This window comes from Neovison vison, chromosome 2 (genome assembly GCF_020171115.1).
Source record: "Neovison vison isolate M4711 chromosome 2, ASM_NN_V1, whole genome shotgun sequence".
Taxonomy (NCBI): Eukaryota; Metazoa; Chordata; class Mammalia; order Carnivora; family Mustelidae; genus Neogale; species Neogale vison.
The window spans coordinates 37,423,487-37,442,720 of record NC_058092.1 but is presented as its reverse complement, the minus strand read 5'-3'; the positions used below and the strand labels follow the sequence as shown (position 1 = coordinate 37,442,720).

Here is a 19,234-nt window from a genome sequence, read left to right as displayed (position 1 = left end):
GTGGCTGAAAGAACCTCCCTTAGAGAAATGTTGATTTATAACCCTTGTCTCCCCCTAAATAGGAGAAAATAATTAAACCCTCTTCTCTTATCCCTCAGTCTTAGGAGGACAAAATCATGAAAGAAAAGCCTCTTTAAAAAAGAGGGACTCAAGAAAAACAGGTTCTGCTCTCATAAGCAGGGACAACAGGGGCCCCATACAAATCCAAGCCCTGGGAATAGCCTATAGCTGGCATAGCTGACCAAAGGTAAAGGGTGATAGCCAGAAATTCAACTTCGTCCTTAGCCCTCCCCAAGACAGGAAAGTTGGTGACCTGCAGAACATAACTGAGACCGAACATACACACCACAGTCACAATAATCCCACCCATTCAAAGGAAAGCATACCTGGATCTGAGAATACAGGAGTCAGGGGTGAGGAAATAAAGGGATAGGTGATTAGGACCATTTTTACCTTTTTTTCCCTGGTACAGAATAAAAGAGCTTCCTTGCTTTCATTAGAAAAAAAAAATGCTTAGAATTAAGGCACACTTAATTTAGCTGAAGCATGCAGGTAGGCTTGGGAGAAGGGAAATAAGCTATATAATAGTGATTTTTAGCCAACAGAAGACATCTGAAGGTCTGCCCATATCAGGATGTTAGTTTTAGGTGGAGAACTCTTGGAACACACAGAATATATTTGCAGCACCATGGCTACTGCAATTAGTATCTGTTTGAAGATGAAGGACAAAACCTCCAGGGCAAAAATGCTGACCTGCTCTGGCCAATACCTTCAGCCACTATTATCTCCAGAGACCACTGGAGTGTCAGGCAACCACTCAAATTACATGACAAAGCCACAAGCCCCCAAAACCCTGCATCCTGAGATATTCCTGGCACCATTCTCCCCCTCTCGATGCTGTAGGTAGGTAATAAAATACGCCATACTTGTGCCTCAATCCAAATTATTTCTTAAAGGAATGGGATAAAGTCATGCTTTCTACTTAGTTCAAGATGTTCAAACACAATACGCAGTGCAGAAAATTCTCCTGGATCCTGAACTCTGCTTTTGCCTTAAACCCACATGTTAAATATATGATACTTCTCGGTCTTTCAATATGCTTGAGAGAAGAGAAATCTGAAACAGCAAAGGCCATAGCACAAAATTTATTGGGATTATTTAACAAGTAAGTCATACACACATCCAACATCAATGAACGGAAATAAGACTAATTAGTTTAAAAAAAAAAAAAAAAAAAAAAAGCAAGGCTTCCACTGGGGTCCTTCAAGAAAGTCAAAAACTTCTTGGTTACTGTATCTTTAACAAACAGAATGACCAAACTAATGAAGTCAGAGGTATCACAGTCAAATCCTAAACTCAACATTGCCAACATGTTTTTCTACTCAAAAGCAAACAATAAGCAAAGGTTCATAACTTTGTAACTATTGTTTCTTGGTTTCTGTTCTCAAATGCCACAGAAGGATGTGTGATAAAAGGAAGCAAAGCACCTAGTCTCAGCAGTCTTCTTAAACAAACCTTGAATTTGCTTTCCCAGTATCAATATAAATATTTAGATTTCCCCATTGGATGATTTTTTTCACTTATTTGAGTAGGAATTAAAAACCTTAGTCTTTACTCTTGCTTCATATTGCAGTTGTTTGATTAAACCACCAGTAACATTCCTCTGTACTGGCTGGACTAAATCACTAGATAAGAATTCATTACAATATCTTCTAAGAAACCAAGATAATCTCAATACAAATTTTCATGGCTAATATGTTACAGTACTTATAGATACTTTGTTTCTTAATGGTTAAGTCTGTTGAAAAATGTATCATTAATAAGTGAGTCTCATAAAATACACAGAAATAAATAAACCTATTATAATGTAAGAACATCCATAAATTGCACTCACTATTCCTGATGACTTTATACTTCTTCTTCTTCTTTTTTTAAGTAAACTCCAGTTCAATGTGTGGCTTAAACTCACAACCATGAAGTCAAGAACTACATGCTGTACCACTTAGCCAGCCAGGTGCTCCTATTCCTAATGACTTTAAACGTAAAACCTAATTACACAAAGACAAAATTCCCCACCTGATTTAACCCTGTACACCAAATAGCATAAATGCTAAAAGTGAGAAACATTTTAATAAATCTCACATTAAGAACCTTGGAATTTACTCTGCATTAGTAATGGCAGAAAAAGATAAGGAGAAAACAAATTTCTCAGAGTTTTTTTTTTAAACGAAGAATGGATTTAAGAGAAAATTCCTTTGGACTCTATAGCTTTTTTTTTTTTTTTATTAATTCTGTACCTTTCAATGCTTCAACATGATGCCAAAAAACAATATACTAAATAAAAGTAGCCAGGAAAGAAATCAAACATTTATAAGATATATTTATTATTTTTCTGACCAAAGTGCAATGATTTTTAATCTCCTTAAACAAATAACTGAAAAGAAGTATTCAAGAAAATAAAACACAAATGGGAAATTAACCATTAGATGTTTTTACTACATACCAACCCTATGTTTAGTTTAAAAAACAAACAAAAACACTTTGAATGAAGTGTTACCAAACCGCTAACCAAATCATTTACCATAAACCTCGTACATGCATTTCAAGGTTCCACTGCTAGGAATTTTGTTAAGATCAATTTAAATCATTAATAACACTCTATAATAGAGCACAGGAACACAGGTCATTAGATGTGATCCTTGCCCCCTACCCTCAGATTTATGTCAGAATAAAGCTGACAAATCTGCCAGGCTCTGAACCCCCAGTGACCCCATCCCAATCCCTGGAAGCAAAGAAGATGCCCTGTCACACAACTTTGTGTAAGTTGTAATAAAACAAAGCCTATTTTCTTACCTTTCTATAGGAAATGGTCAGTTATTTGATATATACTAAAACACTTCCAGGAATTAATTTCATGAATTTACCAAACACATTTTGCAAGAACTGACTATACAAGAAGTTCCTCTGGAATTTGGTCCACAAATTCACTTAACAGGTTGGAAATTTAAAACTTGCAAGAAAACAAGGAAATGGGGAATCCCTAATCCTAACATGTTGTAATTATTAAAGGGATATACAGACATACTAAAAAGTTTTGCTCACAGAAGGCACAAACTATAAAAGGGATATGCTTTCTGAGTAAAAACAAAGAACTAAGCTGATATCCTTCTTTGTTTTGTGAGCACCATAGCTAAGATGAAGTTAGACCCGAATTCACTATCTACTCCTATAACCAAAAAAATCTAAGATAAAAAATTTAATTTGTCTTATTATATACTTTCCAGCCATTAATTGAGATGTAATTATGAAAGATTAAAATTGCCTTAAAAAGGGGTTGTAATAGCAGCTATCAAAGCAATATTCAAGCATGATTTCGAGGATGCCTTCAGGTTTAGAGTTAGCCTTCTTTGTCAAAAATCTTCACAACTTCATCAAAAACCTGCAAAGGACAAAAATAATAGTAATTTTAAAAGAAGGTATTATTAAAACACTATATGGCTAAGTTCCTGTTAAAAAGTCAATTTTTTATTAATTTTCAAGATGTATCATTTAAAAAATATTGTAATTCCTTGGTTTCATCTATTTTACTTTAGGCAGTAGTAAGTAATATCATAAATATGTACAAAATTGTGAACAAGTGCATTCAATTTTATTAGTATTTTCAGGACAAATTTCTTGATCAATAGCAATTATTTGATAAAATGTACACTGCTGTGGCTTATTTTTCTAGTTCTGGTTCTAAAGCACTAAGTTCCCTGATGTATCACCTCACCTCTTGGGAAGAAGTAATGGATTAAAAAAAAAAAAAAAAAACCAACAGAACCATGTGATAAACAAGGAAGGTCCAGAAAGGAAGACTCAGGGTGGGAATCAGGGCAAGAGGAGCTGGATTAAGACACTAAAAAGAGCTGCTGGGCACTGAGAGATCACGGATTTTTAGAGGAGAGAAGGGCTGGGTCTGGAAGCCCTGTGCCCCTGGAGCTCTGTGCTCTGTGATGAAGAGATGGAAGCAGCCTGGGGCCCTTGAACTAAGAGGACTCGCGATTCACATTAGAGATTTTTAAAAATGAACGTGGTCCAAATCACAGTTCTCAAAATGCCAATTTTCCAGTGCTTGAGAAAAGAGGTTTGGAATTAATAAACTATACTTCTTGTGAAGAACAAGTCTACAGTTGTAAAATCTATTTTAGATGCTATTCAAAAGGAGGAAAAAAAAAATCTCATTTTTCATTTAGTCTCCAGGGTCTTGAAAAGCAAACTAATCTGTCATATCTCTTTTTCTCCTGCCTACATACCCCATTTGCCTGCTAAATCACATTTTTATTCGACTTTTCTTTTAAGGCAAGCTAGGGATACTCACTTCATCAACAGACTTAGAGGCATCTATCTTCTTGACTTTCCCCATTTCTTCATATAAGTCAATAATTGGCTTTGTTGACTGAAGATAGGTCTGAATTCTGCAAAAGCAGCAAATAATATAAGGTTCTACATCCTCCCATTCTTCCTCATGTTATAGGATTGCTCAGAGCACAACCCAGATCTGATCCAACCAACTCTCTTTTTATACCAGATATTTTACATATTTAAGCATGCCATTTTCTTTCCCTGGGCAAACTGAGGTAGGTATTTAATCTGTGCCTCAAGTTCCAAACTTAGCTTAAGGTGGCGATGTATAAAATCTGTAAAGTACCTCTTCTCCAAGCTCTCTCTGTTGTCATCACTTCTACCACTACTCTTTCCCCTCTCAAGGCATCGTTCAATACAGATCTAAAAAAAATAATAATAAAAAGTCATTACAAAAAAAAAAAATCCAAATTTGCCTTTCACATTTGCCATTCTTTTAACCTGAAAAGAGAACAAAGTTTGAAGAGATTACAAAAAAAACCCCTACATTAAAACTAATTTGTCTAATTCATTAATCAACATGCAAAGTCCTTTTAAATTTAAACATGTGGTTCAATTTATATAAACTAGGTTAAATAAGTACAGAGCATAATAAGAATTCATTCATGACTCAGTTTTTCCCGTGCACTTTTTTTTAAACCGCAATAAAAAGAAGATCTGTATGTGTGTGCTTCCATCGAGGATATATTATTAACTTATTAGGTATGAATTACATGCCTCAAACTTTGTTCCATTTTGCTTACTTTTTGATAATTCCATAAATATCCAAATATTTAAGAATCAACAAATTTGCATTTGAATAAAGTATCCCTTGTTAATCGTGAATAAACATTCCTTAGTTATAAAGCTGTGGTGAACATTCTAAAGTTAACTTTGAAGAATAAGTGAAAACATATTTTTGGGGGTTGGAAAAAGAGACTTAGATTTTTAAAACAACTCAAAGGCTGCAGCAAGTCTCTCCACCAGAGGCACATTTGCAATTCAGCCCAAGAATAGCCAACTTCCTTCAAGGCAGTAATTTAGGTTCGTATTCTTTCAGGCTGTTGGCATTAACTTAATGAAGTTATATTACAGCTGTCAAACAGTCAGGCCTCCTAATTAAATGATCCTGAGAAATTCATTTAGCTATTCAAAGGTATGTCTGGATATGTTACTAGAAGTACCAGGAAGAAAAAGAACGCTTTCTTGCTTTTTTTCAAGATCATTTCACTCTTAGAAGATAAAAATCAAGCTATCTTTTTTCCTTTTCAAATCAAGCTATCCTAGATGTTTCTTTAAAATAAAAAGTTTTCCCAACTCCCCCCAAAGTCTTTTCCTAACATCCTAAGGCAATACTCTGAAAAGAGCACATACCTAAGAGGAAACAGCACAGCCTCATTACCTAACATTATTGTACAAGTCAATTCTTACTTCAAAACAAAACAAATACTTGTTATCTTGAAAATCAAGCAAATTTTAGATCCACAAGGTTGCTGATACCGAACAGTTTTTAGTACTCCAACAGCAAGACGTACTGTTCCATTCATCCATTTACCAGTTCGAAGTAAAACTGCTGCCCATATAAAATGCAAAGATAAGTAAAAAGTCACTTTGTTTTTCCCTAATAGTTGACCATCAGTTAGTGAAAGCCCATGTGAGCAGATGAAGGTCTTAATTACCTCATTATTACAGTCAAAAAATAGAACGAAAGACACATCGGCCTTCCCATCCATGGTCTTGTTCCAACCTTGAAGGTTGTCCTGATTTCTTGGAAACCCATCAATCAAGAATTTATTCTTCTGAGCATTGGCAGCCATTGTGTGATCCATTTCCTAAAAGAAAAGGAAGATTCAGGTTCAAGAGGACATCAACAAAATGTAATTTCTTTCTTTCTTTCTTTTTTTTTTTTTCCAGTGTTAACATGTTTAATAAAAGTATATACTAGGTACAAAAGTAGCCTAAGTGAAGGAGTGACTAGTTTTACGAGGTTTTTTGGGGTGAAGGTATAAGAAAAGGTTTGGGGAGCCTGGGTGGCTCAGTCATTCATTAAGTGTCTTCCTTCAGCTCAGGTCATGATCCTAGGGTCCTGGGATTGAGTCCCACATGGGGCTCTCTGCTCAGAGGGAAGCCTGCTTCTCCCTCTTCTGCTCTCCTTGCTTGTGTTTCCTCTCTCTCTGTCAAATAAATAAATAAAATCTTAAAAAAAAAAAAAAAAAAAGAAAAGGTTTGACTCAGGAGTGGTGTCTATTTGAGGGGATATTTGAAACAATGAAGCATAAGCAGAAATGTAAAAAAAAAAAAAAGCTCCTAACGTAGATATTAATAAATGACTACAAAATGCTGATAACACAGAAGAAATTAAAATATAAAGAGGTACAGAATTCTATTAATTTTAAATTGTCAGCCAAAAGATTAGTTGAAAAATGTGGTGAAAGGGTAGAGAAGTCCTTTTTTCCAGATTTTGTTTTTTTTACTTAAATTTCAATTAACTAACATACAGTGTATTATTAGTTTCAGAAGTAGAGCTCAGTGATTCATCTGTATTATGTAACACCCAGGCTCATCATATCATAGGCCCTCCTTAATGTCTATCACCAAGTTACCCCAACCCCCACCCTTCTCTCCTCCAACAAAATGCAATTATTTAAGCAGGGTGGTAGAGATACAAGTGTTTCTTTTGTTATTATTATTCCTTAAATCATTAGTAAAGAGTGGAGGGTGCATAGGAAAAAAAAAAAACAAAAAAACTTAAAGGAAATGATCCAATGTAGTAACTTGGAGTTACGGGCAAGCAAGTATCCCTTCCCAACTTACACGCATACACACATACAATTTCTTCTCTGAAGTTTCTAAATTTTCTACAGTAAGCATTTATTACTTTCACATATACATTCACAAAGTTATGAATAGCAAAAAGAAAACAAAATAAGCCATAACCAGTACCTCTGCTCCAGCCACTAGAGGCCCTATCTTGCCTTCCCCTCCCCACTCCCAAGTCATTTTGCTGTAGGAAGAAGTATGCTGCTTCTGCAGGCATTCAGATTCTCTGCAATAATTCAAATCCAACTGCACAAAGCTTTGGACAAATATAAAGAGACTGCTAGCAAAAAGTTAATACATTTTTGACTGAAGCTAATTAAACTTTAAATGCCACTAGCTACCCCATAACACAGGTAGCAGAGTTAAGAATTCAGTCAAGGAAGACAGGAAGAGCAGCACACTTCACCATCTTCCTCAAAGTTTGAGGCCAGAATGTTGAAATATAGGAACAGGAGATGCAGAAATGTAGTCTCCAAATCCTCACCACTGCCAGCCACCACGGGGTAAGCACTGATGCACGACTCTGACCAGCTCTGGAGAAGCCTCCATTCCAAAGCTAACCAACATCCAGTCCCCTCAGTGCTCAACCTCCTTGTTCCTCAAGAAGAACACGGGTTGTCTGGCCCTCTAATTCTTTCATCTGAGGGTTGGCTTTGTCCCAGCATTTGTTTCTCCAATGTTCTCCAATAATACAAAACTTTCACAGAATGTTTTTGGGCTCTGCTATAGCATTTCTACCTCAATTATGGCAGAGAAAGATTAAGGTGCATCAATATTCTACTCATGCAACATACAGTTACTCAAGGCCTATTACCAAGGAACATGGATAGCCACATGGCTCTTGGGGGGCTCACGGTTCAGCAGGTAACAAATATGTGTAAAGAAATGTGCTAATTTCTATGGGGACGTATGAAAAAACAAAGCACCAACTACCAGGAAAACAGCCCGAGAGAGAGCTTTACGAGAGGTGGCAGTGGAGATGAGTCCTAAATAATGAAGTGGCAAGCAGACAGGGATCAAGGTACTCCAGACTGAATATATAAAGGCTCAGAAATGAAAAAGCATAATAGCTTTGATGAATCTGAAGTAAGCTGAGACAGCTGAATATTAGGACACATGTACAGAGTGCTGGGAGATAGGACTAGAAAGTCAGTAGGGGCAAGATTAATGAAGAGCTTATTATGCCACACTAAGAAACTGGTTTTTATTCTGGAAGCAACAGAGGACCACTAAGGAATTTTAAGCAGAATATGCTTATGTCACCTTCTGGGGAAAAATCACCTTGACTGGGGTACCTGGGTGGCTCAGTCTGTTGAGGGTTGACTCTTGATTTCAGCTCGTCATGATCTCAGGTTTGTGAAATCAGGCCCCGTGATGGGCTCTGTGATTGGCTCCACATGTCTCCACGCTGGGTGTGAAGCCTGCTTGAGATTCTCTAACCCCTCTCCCCTCCTCAAATAAATAAATAAATAAATCGCCCTGACTGCACTGTGAAGGGTAGATTAGAAGGGGCCAAGCATGAATTAAAGGCAAAAAGACTCATAAGGAGGCCCTAGTGATGGTCCAGGAAAGGCAAAGAGGATCTGAACTAAGGTGACAGTGGTAATAGAGAAAAAAGACTAAGTCAAAGAGGGTTAAGAGGAAGATAACTAGAAGATCCACTCACTGATTTGGGAAAGTGACGAAAGAGGTGGAAAATACAGGATGGACCCACATCTCTGGCACAGATCGTAGAACCATTAACTAGAACAGGAGATAAAGGGCGATCACATTTTAGATGATACACTGATTCCCTGAGATACTTGTCAAATATTCAGATGGGTATCTATAACTAGAAATGTAGGGCTGGAGTTCAGAAAAATAATGTGTGCTAGAGCTATAGATTTTAGCATTTGTTAGTATAATGAAAGCCTTGGGGATGGCTAAAAGCATTCAGCAGTAAATACATAAAAGGAGAGGAGAACCATGGATAAAACTCGGAGAACATCATCATTTAGGAAACTTGCAAGGAGACGTAAAAAACAACAGCTGTTGAAGCAGGAAAGAATCAAGAAAAATGATGTCATAGAGAACTAAAGTTTCGAAAAGACAATGAATGGAGTTACATGCTATAAGAAAAATGACTAAAAATATCCTCTAGATTTTATAAGGAAGATCACTGGTAACAACAGCAAGAACAGTTTCAGTGAAGATGGAAGCAGAACCTGATGACATAGGGTTGAAGAGTAGGAAGTGAAAAGGTGAAAAATGTAGACCACTTTTTCACAGTGTTTAGTGATAAAGTGGAGAAAGGGCATCAAATCTAGAGAACAGGGAGAGAAGATATATTATGGAATAGAAGCAGGTTACTCCAATCTCTGAAACAAAAGGTAAGAAAGTATGTAAATGAGCCACTCCTCCTCCTCAAGTTTCTGTGGTTCCATCCAGGTGCTCATATATCTCTCTTCCACTGGGTTTCAACTATTTCTTGCTATTCTCACTCTTGCATTTCTCTTTCACCATTTCTTATATGTGAAAATACCTGTTAACAACTTGTCTTGGGAATCTATAGTGGAGAGAAAGCACATAAATGCAAGACACCTGCTTTTAAGATGGGACATATTTTGATAGCTGTTAATCTCTGTATTTCATACTGAAGATGGTGATACATTCACCACAAAAGGAAACATTAAAATGGAGAAAAACAGCAACAACGGGATGTCCATGGGAAAAAGGAATAAAGGGAAGGAAGGACGGAAAGGAGGGAGGGAAGAAAGAAGGCTTACAAGAAAACAGAAAAGGCGGCGCCCCTGGGTGGCTCAGTAGGCTAAGCCTCTGCCTTGGGCTCAGGTCATGATCTCAGGGTCCTGGGGTCGAGCCCCACATCGGGCTCTCTGCTCAGCAGGGAGCCTGCTTCCTCCTCTCTCTCTCTGCCTGCCTCTCTGCCTACTTGTGATCTGTCTGCCAAATAAATAAATAAAATCTTTAAAAAAAGAAAAGGAAACAGAAAAGGGCAAGGAGGGGGAAAGGAAGAAGAGGAGGGGAAGGAAAAAAGGAAGAGAAAATAGAAATGGAAGTGAGACACCATCTGCATGTTGGGGAAGGATCAAGGACACACATATGGATGTGAAGCTAAGCTAGCTGATCCTAGATCAAGGTAGAGAATGTTTGCTACTGTCCAATTTCTTTCCAGGGGACAGCAGAATGTCCAATACTACCATTCTCAAAACAGCATGACCACCTACCACAAGCAAGATACTTAGTGTTCTCATTTTTTTTTCATTACTCAAAGGAAAGGCAGATTTAGTTTCTTATCTCATTGCTGGTTTAAACAGGTTGGCATTCACACTCCTTACCCTCTTTAACAAACTGATGGTTATCTCAACTGGCACAATCTTTCCATCTTTAATGTACTTTTCAATGAGTTCACCATACTGTGAATCTGGGTTCTTCCTTTCATCACGAAGAAGTTCTCCTGCAGAAAGGTGTGTATAACCATATTTCTGAAAGAAAAAACACAGAGGAAAAAAAAAATCAGAATACTTTCAACACAGGGGCACCTGGATGGCTCAGTAGGTTGAGCATCCAACTCTTGATTTCAGCTCAGGTCATGATTTCGGATTGAGTCTCATGTCTGGCTCTGCTCTCGGTGTGGAGTCTGCTTGTCCCTCCCCCTCTGCTCCTCCCCTAGCTTGCATTCGTGCACAACGGCTCACACTTGCACACTCATTCTCTCTCTTTCTCAAAAATAAATAAATTCAACCCAGTGGTAGGACTACCAATTTTTTTCCTTCAAGTTAATTTCTATAGTCTAACTTTTCTACAATAAGCTTTGATTGTATATTAAACAAATAATAAATAAATTTTAAGAGATTTCATACACTCAAGTTTGCTTTAAAAACTTCTTAACCTCATAGGGCATGGTAGCTATAATGTTCACACACCAAGAAATCATCCTGAAATTTTTGTAACTATTCAAGCCATTAACATTTCACTGTAATCCTTCAGAAACACAATCAAAGTTTAAATGCCATTAATAATGCCCAAGAAATGCCTAACAAAAAACAAATTCAAAGGCAAAAAAACAAATTCAAGGCAAAAAAAAAAAGAAATTCACCACTGTTGGCTGTACCCACCTTCTATAACTATAAAATGCTTCCCTTCCTTAAATTCAACACATCTAAAATGAACTCATCAGCATTTACACTACCCCTGTTCTTCGGGTCTGTTCCCTTTCTTGGTAAATAGCACAAGTCCTACCTCCTCCACAAAATTAACTTTCCTGACCACTGTGGAGGGTGGTCACATAATCAAGCAGTGACTTCAAATATCACTGTTTTTCTACCTAGACCAGTACATTCCTGACCATTCTTAAAAGTCCATCTCCTCCTCCTCTAGTTGCAACTAGAGGTCTCATCTGTGAAATGGGAATACAGATACCTATTTTTATAAGTTAATGGTGATGACTAAATGAGATAACGCATATAAACTGCCTTCCAAAGAGCCTGACTCATAGTATGAGATAAAAGTCATCAATTACCTCCTTGCCATTATGAAGATACTTATCTTAAATAATCTAGAAGCATTTTTATATTATATGTATTATATGCCATTTTAAATTATACACACACACATACCCATATACATATACACACACAGATCTGCATATGTACTCACTTTAATGGTTTTTATGGGAAGATCAATCAAGAGATGGAAGTGAAATAACAGATATGAATAGTCTATGAAAGGTCAGTAGAATAGTATTATTATGATTGTGATGATCATTATTATGTAGGACTTATAAATGATGCATTAGGTCAGGGTATAGAGTAACAGTCGAACTAAGTCATATAATATGTACAGTGTTGTTCTGCCACTTCCTCATGCCTGGAATGAAAAAACAATGCAGATCTAGGAAACAATTCTGAATAATGAAGACCTTCTTCCACCACATGAACATACACATTACCTGTTTTAAATCAAAAGAGCTATAAAATCTATTTTAAAAACATTTTGGGGGCGCCTGGGCGGCTCAGTCAGTTCAGTCGACAATTCTTGATTTCAGCTCTGGTTACAATCTCAGGGTCATGAGACTGAGCCCCAAACTGGGTTCCATGCTCAGCGCAGAGTCTGCTTGTCCCTCTCCCTTTGACCCTCCCCCTACTTGCTTGATCTTACTCTCTCTCTCAAAATCTTTAAAAAAGTGTTTTTAAAATAAATAAGTAAATTAAAAAAGAACACTTAATGTTTCAGAAAAAAGATTTTACTCTCAAGTATCAGGGCACTCAGAACATGTTCAATTTTCAGTTACTATAATCATCTTACCCCAAATTCTTAAGGCTCCCTAAATGGGCTTTTATCTCATCCATAGTTAAGTGTAAAATAAAAATTTAATATCTTAGGGCGCCTGGGTGGCTCAGTGGGTTAAGCCGCTGCCTTCGGCTCAGGTCATGATCTCAGGGTCCTGGGATCGAGTCCCACATCGGGCTCTCTGCTCAGCAGGGGGCCTGCTTCCCTTCCCCTCTATCTGCCTGCTTCTCTGCCTACTTGTGATCTCTGTCTGTCAAATAAATAAATAAAATCTTTTAAAAAAAATTTAATATCTTAAATTTATCTTTAATTTCAACATTAAGATCTGAAGAAGCCCACATTCCCATCCCCCTTTTAAAGAAGAAAGTTCCAGTTGCGCAGTTCATAAAAACTCCAATTACCCAGATTATGGTGAGTCTTCTTTTTTTGGACTGCAGAAGCCATACCTTCTTTACCCCTTTTTCGATTTCTAAACATTGTTGGCTAAACTTGTTCTCACTGACTAAAGTAAGCTAGGTAAGGTAGTCAGCAAAGGAAAACAAACTCTAAACAGTTTACTTCTGACTAAAATTGGGCATAAAGTTGGATGAGAATAAACAACACTGCAGTGTCACTCATGTCTCTTAGTTATACACCCCTTTCATTAAAATAACCAAAAGTGTATTTAGTTTTTTAATAGGCTTAAAAAAAAACCCCTCCCATTGTTTGCAGAAAATGAAAATACAAAATGCTTAATTATTTAAACTGTTATTCTTAAATTATTTCCACACGACACCATTTTAAAATGCTACTTTGATCACCAAGCATAAGGAAACTTCTGAAAGATGGGTGTAGAAAAGACTATAAAAAATGAGGCGTGACCCACTTTCCCACTATTACAATTTTCAAAAAGCATTTTGCAACTAGTGTCCATAAAATTTTATAGCAGCTCCATTTCCTACAGCTTACTTTGTTTCCTGCTTGGAAGTCTATGCTTGCTGGATGTTCTCATCTAGTCTGGAGATTATAGCATATGGTAATATTGAATAAATGCAGAGACAAACAGTACTAAACAATGACAAATGCTTAATGAAACACCAACCACACAGACTGCTCTGTACGAACTACCTCTGCTGCATGAACAACATACATTTAGAAGCCCAGATAGTAATTTGGAAATTAGTACATACGTGTTGGTTTCCTGACACTGGAGTGCTCAAATTTGCAAGCTTTATGTTGCATTAAAGTGGGTTTTGGCCTATCACTTTTTAAAAAGAGAAACTAGTTGTAAACTGTAGAGGTATACAAATGGTATTTTTAAAAATAATTACTCACAGTTTGTCAAAGAGAGAGAAAACAACCTTATATGCAGTGTCTAAGGAAACAAGAAATTTAAGTAAATATAACAGAAATCCATACATGTGTCTTCCTATTTCTCATCGCATTCCATTTTTTAAAATTCTCTATTTACTGCTTTTTTATACTATATTTTTCTCAAAGATTTTGCTGAAGCTTTCCTCTTACCACAGAGTTTCTATAACAAAAAAGCAACTATCACACACTAGCTATTAGGGTATTTTAGTAACAGCTAGACTTCAAGGAGCATGTTTTTAAAGCATTCTGTTGTCATTAAGTAGTTACTGACGCCAATTTTGAGGAAAGCAAAAATGGCTATTTCCCTGGTTTCACCGAAACTTTTTCACATTCTCTGAAATTTCCTAGCAATTAAAATCTAGTGGGTCACTAACTACAGTCTTAAGAACATCATTCAAAACCACAGTAGGTTATAAACACTATAAACTAGAATAAATACAATTACAAGCTACTATTCAACTAAAAATAGTTTTCTAGTGACAAATGTATAAACTCAATTCATTTAGAGTAACGGTCTAAACTTTTTACTTTCATTTTCTCCTTTAAGAAATTGAAAAAACAACTCAATAAATTCTTATAAACCACATACTAAGATTTGGAGGGAGAAAAAAGAAGCACCATGTTCTCAATAAGGACAGAATGGCACTTTATTTTCTTAGGTGAATGTTGAAATTTTACAGTATCGAATCTTTATCATCTTGATGGACTTCTTTCACCTCTTAGCAATCATCTTTCCTTCTTTCTTAATTTAGGGAACGTGGTTCTATGTGGGCAAAAACAATAAAAACAATAAAAAACAAAACCACAGCAATAAAAAAGAGCTCAAGGTATAACTAATGTGGGGTGCCTGGGTTGGCTTAGTCAATTAAGCATCTGCCTTCAGTTGAAGTCATGATCACAGGGCTCTGGGATGGAGCCCCACAGGGTGCCTGCTTTTTCCCTTTAGCTCTGCCTCCCTCCCCAACCTAACCCCCACCTCACACCCCTCTCCTACTCATTGTCTCTCTCTCTCAAATAAATAAGTAAATTCTTAAAAAAAAAAAAAAAAAAGATAAAAATGATGCATAAATGGCAAGTCCTTGGAGGCAAGAAGAGATCCAGATGGCCAGACCCCTCCTCCAGTTGGTGTGGCAATTAGAAAGCGCCATGGGACTGCTTCCGAGCCTCACAAGAAAGGGCATATAGCAGATATATTAGACATTAATATATATTTTTTTCAATTTATTTATTTTCAGAAAAACATTATTCATTATTTTTTCAACACACCTAGTGCTCCATGCAAACCGTGCCCTCTATACATAAATATATTTTTAATACAACTATACACGTTAAAATTACTGGGTGTCCTTTAAATATTTGACACATCTATGAAGCATTTAAGACTAAGTTTATTTTGCATTCCCTAGAAGATTAGTGAACCTTAAAATGTGAGTTTTGGTTATGTACTGTCAATAATGTACCTTCAGCAGAACACCCAGAAATGCCGCAAGGACTATCCAGAGCCATCCAGACTCAACAGTCTGCTGCTTGTTGCAAACAACAGCTTTAGAGCCTACAGCCTCCCAATAACATTTTATGTAAGTCTATCATTCATTTCAAAGGTATTTTCAATAGAACTTTTTTCATTTACTCTAAATGAGATGTCTGATAAGGACATTCCAAGAACAGAATCTGCCAGTCTTGGGGAACTTACATTACTTTGAATATAAAAACCAACACAGTGCCAAGATGCTTACAACTGATCATTCATTTAAAGTTCCTCTGGTTTCACCCACAGAGGGTTTGAAAAAGGGTCTTTCCTATAATCACCATTAAAGAAAAGTTAGCATTAAAAGGGGATTAAAAAAAAAAAAAAGTCTATCCAGTGCGAGAAAAGCTGAGCGTAATAGTTGAATTAAGTTACTAGCAGATTTCCAATTTCATTTTTAGTGTGCCCTGTTTTCCAAATGCATGCATTGCATTTCACATGCCTATTTAATTGCAAATCTACATATTAACTATAAACTATGGAAGTTATAAACTGAGCTAAATCTTTTCTCAAGCAAAAAGCTGTAGCAGACAGATTTTAAATTAACATGAAGCATACTTCTTTTTCTAATTAAAGAGTGATATTTTAAAGGCTTATATTCTGAAAAGAGGAGGGATATAATCCATTCAACTGCATACAATTATAGCACTATTCATTTTCCTCAATGTTTTCCCCTCCATATAAGAATCCCTAATTCAGGCAATACTTGGAACTTACTTTAAATCCATAAATATTTATTGAATGTCTATGAGGTGCTGATTCAAGGAAGCTAATATAGGATGTAGCAGTGACCTGTATATATAAAGTGACCGGAGCCCTAATCCTAACTAATAAGGTAATTTGTCATACTTGCACAACTCTTCCTAAGGAATTCAGTCTTTACGAGCACCTTCTGCTTGGGGAAGCACAGGTGGTGGCAAGAAGACAGAACAATAAATAAATCTTAAAGCCAGGGTACGTTAGAAGTCACCCAACACTGTTTCCCCACCTGTGTAAGCCTGCGTATCCCTCTAACAGCTTGTAAAAGGCTCTCAGATAACTGACGGTATGGTTACCTGATTATACATATCAAATGGCCCCTATAACAACCAAGAATTGGAATTTTCACACTCCAATTTCATTCCAGTTGGTCATTTTCAGTGTTTTTCTTTTAATTCATCTCACCCATTTCTTAATCAATCTGTATTCCCTACATTAGAAGGAGATGGAAAATGGTCAAAAGACAAGACCAGGCCCAGAAACCTCCTGGGATTCCAGGAGCTCAGAAGCAATAATTTGAAAACTTCCAATGCTAATGGACAGGCACAGAGGTCTTGCTAGTCTTAGAAAACTCTCTCTGATCTTGTTAATTGAATGATCAATTCATACAGTCACTGTAGGGTCTACAAGCTAAACACTCATATCACTACCATCCAAATATTGTTGCAGGTGGCCTAAGAGCTTCAAGTTCAGTTAAGTCATTTCCTGTGAGAACACTTGGGGGACATATATCAAACCACTCAGATGAAGCCCTTGTTTCTATTTCACATTAGAGAAGAGAGGTTTTTAAAATATTAAGCAGGCCTAATTGTATCTATTATTTAAAAAAGAAAGTAACATTAAAATCAGAATATCATTACCTATGTAATATCAAAAGCAATAAAGCCACCCTAAGAGATATAACTACTTGAGAATGTAATCTGTAAAAAGCCTCATCACAAAATAACATTTTAACAGCTTAGGTTCTCCTTAAGGGGTACAATTTATTTGGATTTATAAATCCACTCGAGTAAAACGTGCAACGGATACCAAACTCTGAATTCAATAATACATACAAACATAGCATTTCAGCATCTGCAAAACTATCAAACTAATGGAGAAATCCACTTAGAGAAACAAAAAATTCAGCAAGAACCACAAGCACATAAGAACTTTGCACGACGTCATATCCTCAGAACACTGAACTGAAAGTTAAGGGATTAGTTTTAAGACTAAACTCTGTCACAGCCCCGTGTAACACTGGAAAATTATGTAACCTTTCTTAGATCTCAGCTTCTTCATTTCTAAAACACAATTAGTATCGATACTATCAGAAATAATATCTATACTACACCATCAGCTACAGCCAAGTATTGTTATTAGCTGTTACAACTTGAGGTATCTTCTTAAGAACATACTGCTAAATACATGGTCTACACTGCTAGATTTAAGACCTACTATGAGAGCAATCACATCAGGAAAAAGTTACACAAACACATTCAGGTTACTCCTGGAGCAAAGTCCACAATAATCAGTGGCTAAACTACAATTACTACCAATTAAGGAAAATAACTACCAAACAAGCTCAACAGCATACAAATGTACAGAAGAGGGGTGCCTGGGTGGCTCAGTGGGTTAAAGCCTCTGCCTTTGGCTCAGGTCATGATCTCAGGGTCCTGGGATGGAGCCCTGCATCGGGCTCTCTGCTCAGCAGGGAGCCTGCTTCCCTTCCTCTCTCTCTGCCTGCCTCTGCCCACTTGTAATCTCTCTCTCTCTCTCTGCCAAATAAATAAATAAAGTCTTTTTATAAAAAAAAAAAAAAAGGGTAAAAAGAAGGCATTCTGTGCTTCTGTGTTCCTGAACAGAAAGATCCAATACTGTGAATATTTTAAAATTCCACAAACAGGGATGCCTGGGTAGCTCAGTTGGTTAAGTGGCTACCTTTGGCTCAGGTCATGGTTCCTGCGATAGATCGCTAGATCGGGCTCCTTGTACAGTGAGAAGCCTGCTTCTCTCACTGTCTGCCACTTCCCCAGCTTGTGCACTCCCTCTCTCCCTCTCTCTAACAAATACATAAATAAAATCTTAAAAAAAAAATTCCACAAATTAATCTATGAATTTATTGCAATCTCAATGGAAAGTCAACTGGAATTAATTTTTTTAATGCAACAGATTGAACTGATTCTCAGGTTCATCAGACCATAAATGTGAGGAGACTAGCCAAACCTGAAAATAATCTTAACAACTACAAGTGGGAACTTGTCTTACCAGGTAGCATAAAATATTATAAAAATACAGTAATTAAAACAGTATGACACTAGTATAAAAATAGGCAAAGAGAACAATGAAACTCAACAGTCCCAAAACAGACCCAAGTGTCAGTGGGAATTCAATAAATGATAGACTTGGGGCACCTGGGTGGTTCAGTTAGTTAAGCAGCTGTCTTCAGCTCAGGTAGTGATCCCAGAGTTCTGGGGATCCAGACCCAGACTCCCCACTCAGCAGAGAGTCTGCTTCTTCCTCTACCCCTCACTCTACTCTCCTGTTTTGTCTCTCAAATAAATAAAAAAAATCTTAAAAAAAAAAAAAAAGATTTAGTATCTAAAAACCAATAAGGGGAGTGTCCGGCTGGCTCAGTCGGTAAAGCATACAACTCTTGATCTCAGGGTCCTGAGTTTGAGCCCCACATTGAGCACAGAGAGTACTTAAAAAAAAAAAAAAGGTTAAAAAAACTTAAATGAAGGGGCACCTGCATAGTTCAGTCAGTTAAGCATCTGCCTTCTGCTCAGGTCATGATCTCAAAGCCCTGAGATGGAGCCCCATGTTGGGCTCCCTGATCAACAGTAAGTCTGCTTCTCCTTCTCCTTTTGCCTAACCCCCACTTGTGCTCTCTTTCACTCTCTCTCAAATAAATAAAATCTAAAAAAAAAAAAAAAAAACTTAAATGAAATAGAAATCAACGAGGAAAAGATTAACTATTTAATAAATGATACTTGTGCAACTAGCTACCCATCTGGGAAAAAATTAAATCAGATTCCTGAATCTTAAATCATCTTCCTGCAAAACTAAAACACAAGCAAAAAAAAAAACCCCTATGACAGTACTAAAGAAAAATAATCTTGA

General features: G+C 36.8%; 1 protein-coding gene across 1 annotated transcript in view; it reads right to left on the bottom strand.

The window, feature by feature from the left end:
* Positions 1-2,265: 2,265 nt before the first annotated feature.
* The window catches only part of CMPK1 (cytidine/uridine monophosphate kinase 1), a 36,110-nt gene continuing 19,141 nt past the window's right edge, over positions 2,266-19,234 (bottom strand). The window contains exons 2-6 of the mRNA XM_044238185.1: positions 10,539-10,685; positions 6,063-6,215; positions 4,691-4,767; positions 4,361-4,457; positions 2,266-3,439 (exon numbers count right to left, since the gene is read on the bottom strand). Of these exons, the coding sequence (XP_044094120.1) occupies positions 3,398-3,439; positions 4,361-4,457; positions 4,691-4,767; positions 6,063-6,215; positions 10,539-10,685 (516 nt within the window). The 3' untranslated portion in view covers positions 2,266-3,397. The remainder of the gene's footprint in view (positions 3,440-4,360; positions 4,458-4,690; positions 4,768-6,062; positions 6,216-10,538; positions 10,686-19,234) is intronic.